A 14,636-nucleotide genomic window follows, 5' to 3' on the forward strand; every position below is an offset into this window, starting at 1 on the left:
CAGGGCCAACTTTAAACTATCTAAGAGTAATGGTCTGGAGTAACATACAGAGGTACAACCATATAATACATTCTACGAAAATAGTTCATCCACCTGGGACCCTTGTCTGGTTGGACTACAAAAAAGGTACAGAAGAAAAAGAGCACAGAAGAAAAAGAGCAGCACCTTTTATGGCCACTTTGTTTTGTACGTACAAGAGTGTTGAAGAGATGCTTATCAAACTGAAAGAGAAGTGTTGTGCATCACAAGGAAAATTACTGTTAAATTCAGTTACTGTGTTGTGGGACAGTAACAGGTATATGCAGAAATGTGCAACATGTACAGGAAAGCAGGTAACGAAACTATATGTTTAAATGTGTGTATGCCAATGCTTTCAAGGATTTTTTCCTGGCTCTGACAGTAGTCATGTTAACCAGAAATCATAAATCTAAATGTAAGATAAGTGACAGCACCTAGTAACATCTTCGATACAAAAATTTTACTTTGAAACAATGTTACTCATGGCTTACTGATTTACAGTTTTGTATTATATTGGTAATGTATGAGGCAATTGTTGGCCTGTATTTACATTTAGGAGGAAAAACCTGTAGTACTGCTGACACACACACACATGAAAATTAAATGACACACCATCCCAGCTTTCACACCTAAGAGTTCCTTCCTTGGGGAAGACAGAGGCTGCGCTCACAGTTTGACAAACAATTGCTAGATTCTGTTGCCAAATGCTACTGAATAACATCTGCTGATAGCTTGGTCATAGTGTTTCCGATCTATCAGTTTTTGGCAGGATCAAGATGGCCACACTGTTAAAATGATGCCAAATGCATGTGAATGGGCTACATCTGCCTCTAAAGGTACATGGTGAGAACTACACACTCTTTCCTCAGTTATTGGAATAACCTGACAAGTTTTATGAATTCACAAGGTGAAGACAGAAGTGTTCAAATACACAAGGAAGATGATTCACGGTGACACGGAAAAGCAAGATAACAAACAAACTGTGCACCTTCAAATAAATTTAGCCAAACAGACATGTCCATCAACCTTGAATGATCATTAGGCAGATGGTTGAGAGACAAATTTTATAGTACGATGCTCTGAAAACCTCAAGCAGTGAAAAGTGGAAAGACATAAAAAACATTCGTGAACCATCAACCTACTGGCATAAAAAGACCGCAGCAATAACAATTCACAGACAGCTCATCCTTCCTTCTCGCCATCCTGCAGAAGAAACTAGAACAGTGTGGCACTTATGTGCTCATAGCTAGTGCAATACATTTTGCCACCTGAAAGTAATTACACGGCAGCAATTCTGTCTCCTAATGTATTAGCTTTCTAAGTTTTATATTATGCAACGTGGAAGATCAGACGAAGAAGATACAGAATAGTAAATGAGAGCAAATCAAGAGAAAATATGGATAGCTGAGTCTCCTACCACTTCAGCACATGAACGGCTCATGGTAGTGAAAAAAATACTATTTAAATTGTTTGTTTAATAAAGGATATTTTTAAAAACTTTAAAGTTACAATGTTTGCATTAATTGTTCATCTGGGCATTTACAAATAACTATCTAAATAACTAGGCTATCTTAAGTTTCTTAACATGAAATAAAGACACTTACCTGAATCCAAAAGAAGAATTTTCGGTTGGAAGATTTGAATTTTAGTACATAAACACGACCCGTTGTGCATTGAGTTACGCGTTTAAATTCACAGTCATCAGGGAAAATAATTAAATCCTGGAAAAGATTGTCACTAATATAGTGAACATTTTTTATGATATGACATATATATGAAATAACTACTGTTGCATAAATCAATAAATTAATGTAGGTAATTTTACACATTTACAGATACATTAGTATCATGTGACATTAGGACAACAGGCTAGCTGTTCTCAGAATTCTCTTTACCAATTAAGATAGTTCTGTAAATAATGAAAAGCTGAGTAAGAAATATGTGCTACTGCGCTGCTGAAAATCTGCACTGGGTAATGCCAAGTTGAAGACCAGAGGCAATGAAGTATGAACATTTGGTATCGGTTTACTGGAGACTGCATGATTGGTCCTTACTTCAATGGAAAAAAAAAAAACTTATCTGTTATACAAAACTTCTTACCAAAGTGCTACCACCTCTCCTAAAGGAAGTATCACTTCAAATACATGTGTGTATCATGAGTGTCTGGCCACATCTTGCTTGTGGTTAGAAAAGTGCTCCCTCAGCTGTTTCCTGGTTGCTGGATAGGGTATATTAAAGCATTATAAGTTGGTCTGGACATCTGCTCGATTTTATGCCACTGGGCAGTTTTCTCTGGTGTCGATTCAAAGAAGTAAACATGTGTAAGTTCCAATGATCTAAGATTTAAACCAGCATAAAGTTGCAGCATGTGCAATGATATCAACGGAATCTCTCTTCCATAAACATTTCACTAGCAACAGCAAATGTTTACTGCAGTAGAAAGTGGGCATTTTGAACAACTGATGATTTAAATTGAATTTTAAGAAAGTTTTTATGACCACATTCTTTTGAGATTTCCTTTTTGTTGCTGTTGCTGCTGTAATTTTTCAGTGTGCATATTTTGCCATTAAACTCGTGGCATCAAGTTGTTATTTAATAACACATACCTCAATTCTAAGTTTTATAAATCCATTCAATTTTTGACGTGCGCCTTTCTTTCAAGGCTCTGCAATGAACAACAACATAAATGTTACTGTAATCAATTGGTGAATAATACTTACATGCCATGCCTTTAGCCTTCCAGATGGTGTCAGTCCAACCACATAAACACAAAGTGTGATTAGTATCTATTTTACATTAAACTTTTCTCAACTATTCTGCTTTTGCAAGTAGATTCTATTGGCAGTGTCAATCTGGAGCAACTCGTCAATCTGACAATAGTTCCAAACAATGCATACTTTGACGTAAGGCAGCAATCAGTTTCATGTTAAAAATATGATAAATCCTAATTTCTCCAATACCACTAACTGGCTATTGAAGACTGAACAGCTGTTAAATTTGTCTCTTTTAGATACTAGTTGCAGAAATTAATGTTGCTATGTATGATCTGGTACATCATCTTACTCTGAAAAGAATTTGTCAACCTCCACATCTGGTTTTCTGCTTAATGATTTCAGTCTATTTCTAGCTTTCTGTATTTTTGCTTTGGACTTTAAGAGTATTATTACTCATAAATTCCAAACACATTTTACACACTACATCTATACTCTGCAACCTACCATGAGGTTCTCGGTAACTGGTGCATCCCATTGTACCAGTTATTTGGGTTTCTTCCTGTTCCATTCAAATACAGAATGCGGGAAGAATGATTGATTGAATCTCTCTACTTTATGCGTGCAGTAATTGTTCTAAGCTTATCCTCATGATCCTTCCGTGAGCGACACAGAGGGGATTGTTGTCTATTCCTAGAGTTATCCTTTAAAGACAATTCTTGAAAACTCATTAGTAGACTTTCTTGGGATAGTTTATGTCTATCTTCAAGGGTCTTCCAGCTCAGTTCCTTCACTATCTCTGACACCCTCGCACAGATCAAACCTGTGGCCATTCGTGGTGCCCTTCTTGATATACATTCAATAGCAGGGAATCAGCAATCATAAAGCAGTTACTGCATTGATGATTTCAGCCATAAATAGAAATATTAAAAAAGGTAGGAAGATTTTTCTGTTTAGCAAAAGTAACAAAAAGCATATTTCAGAGTACTTGACGGCTCAACACAAAAGTTTTGCTTCAAGTACAGATAGTGTTGAGGATCAGTGGACAAAGTTCAAAACCATCGTACAACATGCATTAGATGAGTATGTGCCAAGCAAGATCATAAGAGATGGAAAAGAGCCACCGTGGTACAACAACCGAGTTAGAAAACTGCTGCAGAAGCAAAGGGAACTTCACAGCAAACATAAACATAGCCAAAGCCTTGCAGACAAACAAAAATTACGTGAAGCGAAATGTAGTGTGAGGAGGGCTAGGCGAGAGGCGTTCAATGAGTTCGAAAGTAAAGTTCTATGTACTGACTTGGCAGAAAATCCTAAGAAATTTTGGTCTTAAGTCAAAGCGGTAGGTGGATCAAAACAAAATGTCCAGACACTCTGTGACCAAAATAGTACTGGAACAGAGGATGACAGACCAAAGGCCGAAATACTAAATGTCTTTTTCCAAAGCGGTTTCACAGAGGAAGACTGCACTGTAGTTCTTTCTCTACATTGTCACAAATGACACAATGGTAGATATCGAAATAGATGACAGAGGGATAGAAAAACAATTAAAATCGCTCAAAAGAGGAAAGGCCGCTAGACCTGATGGGATACCAGTTCGATTTTACACACAGTACACAAAGGAACTTGCCCCCCTTCTTGCAGCGGTGTACTGTAGGTCTCTAGAAGAGCATAGTGTTCCAAAGGATTGGAAAAGGGCACAGGTCATCCGTGTTTTCAAGAAGGGACGTAGAACAGATGTGCAGAACTATAGGCCTGTATCTCTAACGTCGATCAGTTGCAAAATTTTGGAACACGTATTATGTTCGAGTATAATGACTTTTCTGGAGACTAGAAATCTACTCTGTAAGAATCAGCATGGGTTTCGAAAAAGACGATCGTGTGAAACCCAGCTCATGCTATTCGTCCACAAGAATCAGGGGGCCATAAACACGGGTTCCCAGATAGATACCGTGTTTCTTGACTTCCACAAGGCATTCAATACAGTTCCCCACAGTCGTTTAATGAACAAAGTACGAGCATATGGACTATCAGACCAACAATTGTGTGATTGGAATGAAGAGTTCCTAGATAACAGAACACAGCATGTCATTCTCAACGGAGAGAAGTCTTCTGAAGTAAGAGCGATTTCAGGTGTGCCGCAGGGGAGTGTCGTAGGACCGTTGCTATTCACAATATATATAAATGACCTTATGGATAACATCAGAAGTTCACTGACGCCTTTTGCGGATGATTCTGTAGTATATTGAGAGGTTGTAACAATGGAAAATTGTACTGAAATGCAGGAGGATCTGCAACGAATTGACGCATGGTGCAGGGAATGGCAATTAAATCTCAATGTAGACAAATGTCAAGTTCTACAAATACGTAGAAAGAAAGATCCTTTATCATTTAGCTACAATATAGCAGGTCAGCAACTAGAAGCAGTTAATTCCATAAATTATCCGGGAGTACGCATTAGGAGTGATTTAAAATGGAATGACCATATAAAGTTGATCGTCGATAAAGCAGATGCCAGACAGATTCACTGGAAGAATCCTAAGGAAATGCAATCCGAAAACAAAGGAAATAGGTTACAGTACACTTGTTCGCCCACTGCTTGAATATTGCTCACCAGTGTGGGATCCGTACCAGATAGGGTTGATAGAAGAAATAGAGAAGATCCAACGGAGAGCAGCGCGCTTCGTTACAGGATCATTTAGTAACCGCAAAAGCGTTACAGAGATGATAGATAAATTCCAGTGGAAGACTCTGCAGGAGAGACGCTCAGTAGCTTGGTACGGGCTTTTGTTGAAGTTCGAGAACATACCTCCACCAAGGAGTCGAGCAGTATATTGCTCCCTCCTATGTATGTCTCGCGAAGAGACCATGGGGATAAAATCAGAGAGATTAGAGCTCACACAGAGGCATACAGAGGCATACCGACAACTTTCTTTCCACGAACAATACAAGACTGGAATAGAAGGGAAAACCGATAGGAGCACTCAAAGTAGCCTCCGCCACACACCGTCGAGTGGCTTGCGGAGTATGGATGTAGATGTAGTCGTATTTTGTACGGGTCCACACGCTTTTTTTAATATCTTAGGACCAGTCGTACGTAAGATTTGCAAGCAATGACCTTTGTAGACTGATTAGACTTCACCAGTATTCTACCAATAAATCACAGTCTGTCATCTGATTTAAACAAAACAGAGCCTATGTGATTGTTTCATATCCCCGCAAAGCGTTACACCAAGTTGGCCAGTTGCAACAGTGATATATTAGTTATAGGATACTATGCTCTTTCGTTTAGAGAAATGTGTGATTTTACATTTCTGAACATTTAAAGCAAGTTGCCAATCTTTGCACTACTCTGAAATCTTATCAAGATATGACTGAATATTTATGCAGATTCTTTCAGATATTACTTCATTACCGGTAACTGCATCATCTGCAAAAAGTCTGAGGTTACTATCAATATTGTCTGCAAGGTCATTGATATACAACAGGAGCAGTATGGGTGCCAATATGTTTCCCTGGGGCACATCCAAAGTTACTTCTACATCTGATGATGACCCTCCATCCTACATAACATGCTGCATCCTCCCTACCAAAATGTCCCCAATTGAGTCAAAACTTCATTTTATACCACATATGATCATACCTTTGACAATAAGTGCAGGTGTGGCACTGAAACTCATTTCAAATATCAAGAAATACCGCTTGCGCCTGACTGTCTTGATCCAAAGTTTTATGTATATCACGTGAGAAAAGTGTGAGTTACATTTCACACGATCAATGTTTTTGGAATCCATGCTGGTTGGCATGAAGGTCATTCTGTTCAAGATATCTCATTATGTTTGAGCACACAATATGTTCTAAGATGAATCTATGTCAAGGATATTGGATGGTAGTTTTGTGGATCGGTTCTACTACCCTTCTTGTAGACTCGTGTAACCTGTGCCTTTTTCCAAGAACTGTGCACAGATTTTTGTTCCAGGGCTCTACGATAAGATCTAACTCAGCCTCAAATTCAATATAGAAACTGACAGGGATTCCATTGGGCCTTTGATCTTTGTTTAACTTTAACACTCGAGGGGTCGCATTGGTGACTGAGTAAACCACAGTTTGTTTCTTTGCTCTGAATTCAAAATACCATTGTTGCAGTGCTGGCAGTTCCATCTATCTTCAAGCTGGATCTCTGTCGGTCACTTCCATTTTTGCTGCGCTTGTAGCACTCGCACATTGACAACAACTGCAGCTTATTTTAGTCCATGTTCTGTTTGGTGTATAGAGTCAACCACGCAATGTGCAATGTAAGTATTTTTATATGGTTATTGTGAATACAGTCTTTATTTTGGATTACAATCTTTCACTAGCAACTATGTTTTAATTTTATTTGCACTTTTAGGCACTTTTTCAAAAAAAGGGTTATCAGAGGAGGAGATTTAAAGGCTTCTAAATGAAGATTCGGACGACAGTAAGTGTTCCGAACCTGACTGGTCTGACGAAGAAGAACAAATAGTAGTTAGTGATCACAACAGTGAATCAGAAATAGAAGTAGTTCCTTTAGAGGGAGGAGGGCACACACATACTGAAGAGGAAATGCAACGTCATGAAGATGAAGAAGATCGTGATGATAATTTTGATTTTATGTGAGAGTATTTTGTTGGTAAAGATGGCAAAATTAAGAGGTCTAAGGAACATGTAAGAGCCAAAATGCCAAAAATGCCCTCAAAAAATATAGTAAAAATTCTACCTTGTCTGAAGAGGTCTGCTAGGGATAAGAAGTGAAAGCATTCAATAAGATTTTTAGTGCAGATATGATTGAATCACTTGTGAAATACACCAATTTGCATATCAGAAACTTAGTATCAGAGAACATCTATTCTAGAGAGAGATATGAAGAAAACTTCTAGGAAAGAGATATATACTCTCATCGGAATGCTTATATTGACTGGCCTGAAGGGCAGAAATGAAACAAATGTTCAAGAACTTTGGAGTAAAGATGGCACTGGTATGAAGATCCTTAGAGCTTGCATGTCATACAGATGGTTGTCATTTCTCCTCAAAAGCACGAGATTTGATGCCAAATTGACAACACAAAGATGCGAAAAAGACAAATTAGCAGCAATCAAGTCATATTTAGATAAATTTGTCACCAACTGTAAGGAAAGCTATAGTTTGGGAGAGTTTGTAACCATAGACGAGATTCTGACACCTTTAGAGGGAGATGTCCATTTGTTCAGTACATACTGAACACACCAGCAAAGTACAGCTTCAAATTCTTTGCTATTTGTGATGCCAAAACATGCTATACAGCATCTGTTGAACTGTACTGCGGAACGCAACCAGATGGCCCTTACGCAGCGTCAAATAAACCATACGATACTGTAAGTCGTCTGGCAGAACCTCTGCTGGGATCAAATCGGAATATTATTTTGATAATTGATATACCAGTTATCCACTGGCAGTCACTTTTGCAGAGAAACGTCATATGCTTTGGAGCTCTGAAGAAAAATAAAACAAAAATCCCACAGCAATTCCTACCTCTGCAATCCAGGAACATTGGGTCTTCACTGTTTAGATACCAGAAAGATATCACACTGGTGTCATATGTCCCTAAAAGAAACAAATGTGTCTTTCTGTTTAGCACCATGAAGAGTGAACACACAGTTGATGAAAATACCAATAAACCACACATTATCATGGACTACAACATGACAAAAGCAGGGATTGACACAGTCAATCAAATGTGGAGTAAATATTCTGTTGCACGAGTAACAAGGAGGTGTGTGATGGTTGTAAGGTTAGCTTTACTAAACATCACTGGTATCAATGCCCAAATGCTGTTTCCCTGAAACGCAGAAAACCCAAAAAACTAGGGAGGCTATTTTTGAAACAGTTGTTCCAACAACTTATGTAAGATCATTTAGTTACAAGATCCCACATTTCGATGCTTCCAAATTATCTCAAAATATTTTCTTATAAATTGCAAGAACCTCCAAACTAAAAGAAGAGTCGCTGCATTATGTGCGGCAGAAAAAACAATGTCACCACAATTTGTTGTAGTCAGTGTAAGATGTTTGTATGAAAGACGCATTCCACAGTTGTCTGTGAAAAGTGTGCATGTAGCACTGTGGATGAGATAGAGGAACAGGATGAGTAAACTGTTTTTACATAGAAACAATGAAGTCATGTTCAATCAAGAGAGTATAATCCAATAAATGCTGTATGAGTAACATGTACTGAGAAATAAATGCAGGTCAAATGTAATTTAACTTTATCTTGTGTGTGAGGAATGTACTGTTAAATAAAAACGAGGATTCTTTAATTAGCTTTTGCAACTATCTTTAAAAATAATAAAGGTTTAATATTAAAATTTGTATTTCTATTAATTAAAAAACCAAAATAAACTTATTTTTCAGTAGAAAGCATATTATAGTAGAACTTTTCACATCTTTAATGAAAACGATGGCAGGTTGACGAAGTCAACCTCGCGACCAATGGTGAAACAAAAATTGATGCGACCAATCGAGGGTTAAAGATTTCAGCTGTCTCAGCATCACTAACACTAATACTTATTTCATTCATCTTTTCAGTGATATGAAGATTAAATACAGGTAATTTTAACTGGGTTTTCCTCTGTAATGGAACATTTAAAAACAGAGGTAAGTGTATCATCTTTTGCTTTGCTACCCTCTATTTCAGTTCCCGCCTCATTTGCTAACAGCTGCACGCTAACTTTGACGCCACTAACAGGCTTTACATAAGACCAGAATTTCTTTGAATTTTGTGATATATGATTTGATAACATCCTGCTGTGGTGGTCATTGAAGGCATCACGCAATGCTCTCATGACAGCCAAACAGGTGTCTTTCAGCTCCTCTGTGTCTATAGCTACACACATTGCTTTACACCAATTACGCAAAACATCTGTTTCTGTAGAAGTTTCTTTACAGTGACAGTATACCATGGAGGTTCCCTCCTGTTATGAATTGCTCCACTGTCTACATATCTATGCAGTGCATGGTCAACTATTCTTTCAAACTCGAGCTAGAGTTCCTCTACATGCTCCTGCCTCGTGCTGAAAGTTTCAGTTCACCACTGAGATATACACTACTGATATTTTATCTAGTTTACCGAACATAAACATCTTTCTGCTCGTTTTAGTTGCCCTCTGTACTTTGGTAATTACTGTTGCCACAACCACATGACAGTCACTGATACCAGATACAATGTGGACATTCTCAATGAGGTCAGGTCTATTTGTTGTCATTAGACACAATATAATTTCACCATGAGTGTGGTTATTAACTATTGGTTCTAGATAGTTTCCAGAGAAGGTATTTAGTAATGTTTCAGAGGGTGTCATATCATGCCCACTGCTAACAGAATCGTAGTTTTCCAAATCAATTGTTGGATGATTTAAATCTCTACTGACGATTATAGTATGACTGGAGAACTTATGTAAAAGTGAACTGAGATTCTCTCTACAGTTTTTTGTTGCATCAAGAGATGAGTCTGGTTGGTGATAGAAGGATTCAATCATTATTATATGCTCATCCCTGATACTAAGCCTTCCCCAAACAATCTCACAAGCAGCTTCAATTACTATCTCTGTGGATGTGGATTTCTTGTTTACTTGTATAATTTCCTTTCTGTTTGATAAAACAGGGTCAATTTCATTTTTATTTCCATTTCACCCTTGCCATATCAATTTTCTATTTTTTTCTGGGAAAACGTATTATGAATAAAATAGGAACATTAACATATGATCTCTAACATCTAGTATCCTACCCTGAATAAGTTGCTTAATTTTATACTTTGTCTGAAATAAAAGCCTGTGTCAGCTTGCAGTGAAATTTCCAGTCATTCAGCAGGTCAAGGGAGGCGTCGGGCCCACCCGTTGGCTTTGACCTGTGACGTATGGGTGTTGTGAGTGTGACATCACGATGGCGCGGCGTTTAGTTTATGAGTGTGTTGTGTTAGTAGATGCTGTCTTGTTGTGGTTGGTGGTGTCCTCTGGTGGTGTACCGAGTGTCGGTGCTTGAAGTGTGTATTTATCAATCGTGACTGTTATAGAATGGAAATTAGTTTCAATGAGTTAAGAATTAAGTTTCCGTTGTGTTTATGTTATTTTAGTGTCGTTTGATATTATTGGTTTGTCACGCAGTAGGTCATTTAATTCAATTTGTGGCTTCTTTTGTTAGGTATGCATATTACTTCTAAGCTTAATAGTGTGCATCTGTGGGCTGAAATTGGGGACGACATGTTGTCTGTCATTAAGTTTCTGCAACTTTTTGGGCTTGTGATGGAGACAGTGAAATGAGGCATATGCAAGATGGGTGTTAGTGTGTAGTGTCGGATCTTTACAGTAAGTTGTCATTCTTTGGGTCTATTGTTCGCTTGTTATGGCATTCGGTGGGGTTTTTATGTGTTGTTGGGTCGGTGTTATTTACTGCATGTGTTGGTGGTTGATGTTTTGGTACCAGCACTTGTGTTTTATTTATGTATCTTACGGAAAAGTAGTCAATTTCATTTTTTTTGGTATTGTCAGTTGTATTTGAGCTGCATAGGCCATGGGAAGTGACAGATTCCAATTTGTCATTGTAGCTGTGTGTGTTTTGGTATGTTGTTTACCTATGTAGGTCAAGGGAAGTGTCCGATTCCAATGTAATCGTAGCTGTGTGTTTTGGTATCGTGAGCTGCTGTTGACCTATACAGGTCAAGGAAAGTGTCAGAGTCCAATTTTTGTTGTTTCAGGTTTTGGTTTTGTGGTATCGATAGTTGCGGTGTGATTGTAAATTTTGGAGTAGTTGGTTTTTATTCTTGTGTGGTTAGGAATCATGGTGTGTGTGTGTGTGTGTGTGTTTATATTTAGTTTGTCCCCACCCAAAAATCCCCAATTTCCCGCACTGGTCCCATTAGTTTGATTATATTCTCGGAGAGAGATGTGTGTTGGTTTTATATGTATTTTTGTGTTTGCTGTCGTTTATGTAATGATGTCATAGGCACCGTAGTGGAGACGTTGAGAAAGGTCATTTCCGCCCTATTGGTGATGTCATGGGTCAAGGCAGATGGATGGAACTGCACGCTTCTGTATTACCATTCTTACAAGTTCTCATAAGAGCGTGAAGATACTGATGCATACAACTGGAAACGTTCCACTGAGTGTCTTGTTTATTTTTATTCAGTCCTGCTATTCCATCAAATTTCTTCAATACCTGTACTATTCTTTTTAATTTTCTTGTTTAGGACATCCACCTATATCAAAACCTAAATTTCCTCCGAGCTTTGTTCCTGTGAAGTAAAACATGTTCTGTTTACACAACACTTCAGCTACCTTGGCTATAACCCACTTAATCATATTTAATTTGTCTTCCAATGTCACAAACCTATTTTCAACACCTTAAGTTCTGCAACTCATTGCCTCTATATGAAATATGGCAAATAAGGCCCACATTATTTGCTATTCAGATGAAGTCCGTGGAACAAAGTTCAGGCACAGAAGTCTGTGTCCCATGGCCTAAAGCCATTACTAATATTCCTTCTGGATACTACTATGTTATTTCACATTGGCCAACATACCAACATCACACAAAAGTAGGGCCTCGCACAACTCTACTCACAGTATGTTAATCTCTGGCTTGTAATTCTGTGCATTCATTCTTGAACCTTTTCATTAATCTGGCATGAATGCTACTGTTGACATCTGGCATGAATGCTACTGTTGACATACGACAATGAACAAGTTGTACAAGATTTATTCATAAATATAAGCGAGAAAACAGCCTCTCTGTGCAACAAATACGATGCAGAAGTTTCATAGAAACTCCATCACAACTAGGTTGCTTACTTACCTGGAACAGTCTGAATAATGTTTTAATAAGAGGAGTGTTAATTTTAGCATACTTTGTGTGGGCACCGTAGCATGACCTTTTGAGTGAACAGCTTTTATGATGCACAGTTTAACAGTGGGGATATTCATCACTTGTAAGTTTTAACACTAGACTTACCTATGAAAGACTATGGAAGATTTTGGACAATTCATAGATGTCACATAGGGCCAGAGCTCATCAGGATTTCACAATGATCTGATTGTGGTAAACACCGAAGGCTTCACCCACAAACCACCTTTTGAGTGATATTAGGTTTTCTCTAAAAGATTCCTTTCATTCTCATTAACAGTCCAAGCATACCAGATGTGTTGATTCACAAACTTGTATCTGAAGTTGCACACTAAGCTAAGGTGGTATTTTAACTTTATTTGGAACATATTTAGCTAGACTGAAATTAATTATGTATTTGATCTTTAACTGCCACTCTTCTACATTTTGTTGAATTTGTAATGAATATTCAGTTTGTCTTTTACAAGATGTTGGTTAGTGACTTCCAAAAAACATGAATTATCTCCTATATTGTTTCTGATCTTTTTTGGGTATGTGGACTGTTACTGCCGTAATGGCATCACAGTCATCAACTCTAGCCTTCTTTCCGATCCACTAGAAAAGGAATAGGCCTGTCTGTATAGCTGACTTCAATTCTTGCACTGCCATAAGCGAAACATGAACAAACAAAAAATGTGATGTTAGAAAACACTAAGCAACACTGTCCTTATTTCAATATGTCATAGCACAATGAAGTAGTAACATATTTTGGTAAACTTTCAACGTGCTGTTAAAAAACGCATTTTATGACATTTTTCACATATAAAAATAGGGGAGAAAAAGGTGAAGGCTATTGAATGTTCGAAAAACTTAGGAATACTACCATTCTCTACTTATATACTTACATCCTCTACAGTACCACTCTGTCGATCTTTCCAGCAAAAATGCATCAACGAATCATCCGATTGATAAACGTATAGAAGTCCTTTCCTCTTGTCGGGGTGTACCATTTTTCCTTTCAAAGTCATTTTTCCTGCTTTACATTCCACAAGATTTTTGCTCTGTGAGCGTGACTGTATGTTACCAAATAACGGAGCTCCGGCTGGCATTTTTCACCTATAAAAGAAAATTTCCTAAACCTGCAACCTCACGTCTCCAAACCCAACACACTTTCGTGACAAAGAATTTCCAATCAGATGTCACTAAACATTCCAAAGAACTTCCTAATAAGATAAAAATCGCTAGGATAATATGCCCGATCTTCAGCTAAAATAATACTGTGATTGTTCAGAAATATTTAGGGTATATTGATTGTATATAGTTGGATAAGTAAAAATGTTGTCCTCAAAAATATGTTTCATATTCAAACGCAGAGGTATAACGACAAAAATCGTTTTCTAAGCAATAATTCCAAAGATGACAAAAGGATTGATTCAATATGCTATGAAAACAAGGAACGCGAAATTAATGATTGTTTGCGTTCCATACTTGCTGTTGCTTAAACAGCTTCTTTTCAAGTAGCTTTCCTTCGTATGTACTCTGACAAGTCAATATCACAACGCTGGAGCAGGAGGAGGTTACTCGTGGCAACGGGTTTATGATCACGTCGCAAGATGGCGTTTGCGAGGGATCGTAATGCCTGTTGCCGCGGGGAGCACAAGGTGTCAAGTTCCTGAATCCCTGACGTCACAAACGGTGGGGAGGGACTGAAGGACGATGAGAGAGCCAAACTAGAGTCGGAGTGACTAGCGAAGCGGAGTGAGTGTATCGGTGTTTGTTATTCATGTTTGATCTCGATGCAACGAGTGCAAGAAGATGAACATGTGCATACTAATGTGGAAATGAGTACCTGAAAGTGCGAAAAACGTTTCGCACATGTGCGACAATTTAGAAACAGATGCAAAGTGCACGAAAATGTGGGGAAACCCCCACCTGTGCTGGAATCTCTGATATGTGGTAGTTCCTCTCAAAACGTTTACTTTTTAATTGTTATGTTCTGTGATTGCCGGTGGTAGCAGAGGTTTCCTCACCTAATTTT

General features: G+C 38.0%; 1 protein-coding gene across 3 annotated transcripts in view; it reads right to left on the reverse strand.

The window, feature by feature from the left end:
- Positions 1–13,799, reverse strand: part of LOC124714271 (proteasomal ubiquitin receptor ADRM1-B) — a 107,273-nt gene extending 93,474 nt beyond the window's left edge. For 2 of the 3 annotated variants that reach the window (XM_047243008.1, XM_047243007.1), the window contains exons 1-2: positions 13,504–13,799; positions 1,623–1,739 (exon numbers count right to left, since the gene is read on the reverse strand). In XM_047243008.1, coding sequence (XP_047098964.1) covers positions 1,623–1,739; positions 13,504–13,707 — 321 coding nt within the window. In that variant the 5' untranslated portion in view covers positions 13,708–13,799. The remainder of the gene's footprint in view (positions 1–1,622; positions 1,740–13,503) is intronic. The other variant, XM_047243009.1, reaches the window with a different exon arrangement.
- Between the last annotated feature and the right edge of the window lie 837 nt (positions 13,800–14,636).

This window comes from Schistocerca piceifrons, chromosome 1 (assembly GCF_021461385.2).
Source record: "Schistocerca piceifrons isolate TAMUIC-IGC-003096 chromosome 1, iqSchPice1.1, whole genome shotgun sequence".
Taxonomy (NCBI): domain Eukaryota; kingdom Metazoa; phylum Arthropoda; class Insecta; order Orthoptera; family Acrididae; genus Schistocerca; species Schistocerca piceifrons.